The 4371-nt window shown below is 40.6% G+C and overlaps 1 protein-coding gene across 6 annotated transcripts in view; it reads left to right on the top strand.

Annotated features, from left to right (window-relative positions):
- camk2d2 (calcium/calmodulin-dependent protein kinase (CaM kinase) II delta 2) overlaps positions 1–4000 on the top strand; it is a 36726-nt gene extending 32726 nt beyond the window's left edge. For 5 of the 6 annotated variants that reach the window (XM_020596966.1, XM_020596964.1, XM_020596965.1 and 2 more), the window contains one exon: positions 3552–4000. In XM_020596966.1, coding sequence (XP_020452622.1) covers positions 3552–3618 — 67 coding nt within the window. In that variant the 3' untranslated portion in view covers positions 3619–4000. Of the gene's footprint in view, positions 1–2447; positions 2470–3551 lie in introns of those variants that run through there. The other variant, XM_020596967.1, reaches the window with a different exon arrangement.
- The last annotated feature ends 371 nt before the right edge of the window (positions 4001–4371 follow it).

Below are 4371 nucleotides of genomic sequence, written 5' to 3'. Positions count from 1 at the left end.
TTGTTTAGCTGTTGTTTTGGCGTGGTTACGGCCAACAGTAACCGGTTGTGTAGAATTAATAAAAAAGCGACTAATTGTCGGCACTCAAGGTTGTCTTCCTTGTGTCCTGTGGGACGCTACTATATATATATACTGGCAGTATGGAAAATGATTATTTGGAAATGATGAAAATGGAAATGATTATTTACAGTGAGGTGAGGGTGGTTGGGGTTGGGGTATGGACAATGATTGTGCTTTTGTAACGTTGAGGTATGGCCAGTGATTATGGTTTAGGGGACACATCATTGGTTTTTATTTAAAAACAACAGTTTCTCCACTGTGGCAGGTCTTAGGAGATTTTTTTTTTGAAAATCCGAACCACTTCCTGAATCAGTCACGTGGTACAGCCGGGCAGCGAGGCTTCGGACGTCATCATTTTCAGCTCCTCACCTAAATGACGCAAGCCTCGATACGCGCATCGCGGACACGCCCCCTCCCCTACTCGGCACACGCTTCGAAGCCTCGATACGGAACGTCACATCACTAGCTAGCGGTGTTGTGATGGATTATAGTCGGTAAAATATGACAAAATATGAATCGTATGCCTGGCAGAGCGCCCCCTAGTGGACCTGAGATGTTGCTTTATTGTGCTTTATTGCTTTTGCTGTGTTTATTGTGTGGAAAAATGGTTTATATGACGTTGTAGCCGAGGTTTCGCTGAACATTTTGATGTATACATTGTTGGGGGTCGGCTATCACAACTCGCGTAGCATTCCTGTATTTTCCGTTCAGCCCGAGGGTCCCCTTTGAAGGGGACCTTAGGGTCGATAGAGTTTTAAGTCTTTAAGAGCATTGATATTATTTAGCTTGACAGCTGACTCTGTAATGCACCACAACAACTAGCAAGAAAAGCACAGGCGTAACCTGTCACATCAGTTACAGCTCTGTTCCATTTATGCCCTGCACAACCTTGTCTTTTCACTTACTCTAGCTAAAGAGACATAATGTAAGTATTTGAAGTTCTGGAGTGGGACCTGACCTGAACCACGCCTCTTCTGTTTTCACAGTATTTAACCCACTCAAACCTCCATACTTCTGCTTCTCATTAGGTGGATCGTCCGCCATACGTATCATTGCTCACCTTTGTTTGTTTGTTTGTCCGTTTGCTCCTCTGACACAGAGTTCAAATCAAATCAAATTTTATTTGTATAGCGCCAAATCACAACAGAAGTCATCTCAGGACACTTTACAAAGTAAGGTCTAGACCTTACTGTTATCAATATTATTACATAGGGAAAACCCAACAAATCCCCCTTGAGCAAGCACTTGGCGACAGTGGGGAAGAAAAACTCCCTGTTGTTTTCTGCTCTATTGCTGGTTCATTTTCTCCAACATTTTTGGGGGTTTGTGCTGCTGGTCTCGCTCCACCATCTGCTGGGCCTTTTACATTCACCATGCCATAGGCTGCCACATCCTCCTCAGCAAGCTGCGGCTGCCTTATTAGCTTCCCTCATTCTTCGGTTCCATAGGACTCCTCCTGCCTCTTTCCTGCGATTCTACTGCTGCCAGTTTCGGCCCCTCACCACTTCCTCCTGCATTCCTTCAATGCCATGAGGACTCCTTCAGCCTCTCCTGCTGCTGGCCACTCGCTGCTCCTCGTCTGCCTTTTAATTCATTCCTTCTTCTCTCGTTCCCTGCGCCCTGGGCTGCCACCACCTGATCTGTGTTCTCTTCCTCCTTCTCCTTTTCACTGGGCACCGAGCTGCCTGCTAACCTTTCCTCAGATTACCCTCAGAGGGACACTCCACTTCGATTCTACCTACTTCCTCCTTCATCCTCCCAGCTGAATCCACTGCATAACTACAGTCGTCTTCTCTGTTCCAGCCAACATTAATCACATCACCAAGCCCGCTCCATCTCTTAGACAGTTTTGGGGGTCTGGCAGTGCCCGAGAGTGGCGTGGAGCTCCTTAGCCTTCTCCAGAACCATCAGGTTCACAAGCGTTCTCTATCCTTATACTTCCATTTGTACTTAGTGAGGGCAGGTCCCTGCTAGTGAATAAACCTTTTTGACGATGGCTCAGTTGCATTAAGTGCCCCGCTTTAGTTACAGCTGCGCTTTTCCTGTTATGTCGAAATGATAAAAGTCTGGTGGACTTCTGCCCAGGTAAACTACATAAAAAAATATGGGTAAAAAAGGTGCATGTTGTCCCACCTAAACAAGTTCAACAAAGGTGACAGGTGAGTAAGTGTGACATCAGTTATTCACAGCCTGTATACACCTACTTATTCCCAAGAAGAGGTCTAATTACAGTAACTGAAAACACCTGTGTAAATAGCCCATAGGCATAGGTGGATTAGGACACAATGGTATGGCGTTTTATTGATGTTAATCCAAAATGTATTCATTGCTCTACCTACTCTGTCAGTATCCATCCACATTTATATTCTCTTTTGCTCTTCTTGCAGTTAATGAAATATCAACACTGGTCAAAAAAAGAACAAAATCCCATCAGCAAATCTAATAGGGCAGTCAACTAGCCAACCCATGACTGCTCTCTGACCTTTGACCCTTCTATAAGGACATGACATCGCACAGGACACAAATATTAATACACTTTACTGTTGTGGCATTTAATTAATGGACATAATTCAAAACCACCACCGGGTGGATGCACACCATATTTGGACATTATGAAACAAGCATATTTTTGTTTGTTTTTTAAGATGTTTTGGTATGCATTTTAAATACAAAATCAAGATGTTTAAAAATCTGCTACTGTAACCACTCCCAAGAATTAGTTCTGTATTTTTATGTGTATTTATGTGTGCAATACAAAAAAACATTTGAAAGATCAGAATGTTAAAATTGAGCTTGCTTTTGTTCTGGTGATGTATATACATTGTGATTGTTGATTAAAAAAAAAACAACAATTATTGAAATTGCTATTCTTGCTATCAGAGGAGATAAGGGTTTATGTTAAAAAAACACTTTATGAGCTACATTTATGTTTGCAATGAGCTAAGTCATACAGTTTCAATTGTTCAATTTCAACCTATAATACTAATTTAAATGTAAAGAAAAGCAGAGCAGCTTATACTTTGCATCGAGATATGTTTGCATTTATCAGCGAAATAAGAAATAAGAGAATGTAGCATATATGTAATATATGAAAATTCAAGACTATCTTGTAGTGCATGGGGGGAATACTGAGTAAGATCATATGAAATTATAATATCTTCTGTTTGATTTGTGAATCACTGACTTGTATGTTTGCATTAGTTGATGTTGTGCATCAGTCCTCTCCCAAATATTTCCAACATCCTCCAGTATCATGGAACTGCTGTAAAAACAGTAACACAGTTATGGTTGACATGCAGCATAAATATCTAAGCCCCATATCTAAGAGGAGGAAAAATAAACTCCTGGTTGTGGAAGCACCCCTTCCAAAAATGAGAAAACAAGCTCATTTTTCATAATGTTTGTACTTGTACTGTATGACTGTATGTAGGGTTTACGATGTCATTTTATTCTTGTCATTTCCAACGTTATGTTATTTTGCAATTGCACAGAGAAGGTGGAGATGATGAAGATGGAGAAAGAACACCTTGGTCTCATTCAGTCAAAGTATCAACCTGATGGTTGGGCTAATAGGCCTGGAAGTGTTATAAAAGCATTGGATAGAGGAACATTGCAGTCAAACAAGAGCATGGTAAGAGGACAGTGAAGAAGAGAAGTCAAACAAGAGTTGAAAGAGCCGATGGGATGTCTTCCTTGATGATCTGTTCTTCTACTAGCCAGTGGTCTCCTTTCTACTGCAGGACAATATTGTTGTCTTCATCATCCTTCCTCTTTTCAATTGGTTTGTCTCTTCTTTTTTAAGGGGAAAATATGATAAAGATTTCTTTTGACAAACTGTATGATGTCAGTGCAATGCACCACTCCTTATATGGTGTGTAACTGTTGCCAGCATGGCAATGGATAGCTTAACATGTTTAAGAAATAAATAAATCAGCTAAAAGGTGTGATAATTAATGAGTTAGAGCTTGTTTTATGTTTTTGGTTGACCATTGATGCCCTAGTATAAAGACAAAGGGGAACCACTTTAGACTCCCTTAGAGTAAATGGCCACTTTGTACAATTTCTGTACAGGTACTAAGATTTGTAGACTAAATTCAGAAATCTGAGCTAAACAACTATATTTAATGATTTAAAGAGTACAAGAAAAGGACAGTTCTTGACCTCAGTGGATACTCATTTTTAGCCTAATTTACTTTTTGACCTCATGGCGACATCTTGTGGATTTTGTCTGACCTACAGGATGATGAAGCTATTGAGCACTTACCAGTGTTTTTAGTAGAGTGAATAAAATTGGGTTCTATTTCCCATGGT

This window comes from Monopterus albus, unplaced genomic scaffold (assembly GCF_001952655.1).
Source record: "Monopterus albus unplaced genomic scaffold, M_albus_1.0 scaffold32.1, whole genome shotgun sequence".
Lineage (NCBI taxonomy): Eukaryota > Metazoa > Chordata > Actinopteri > Synbranchiformes > Synbranchidae > Monopterus > Monopterus albus.
This window is presented reverse-complemented; position numbering and strand designations above follow the sequence as displayed.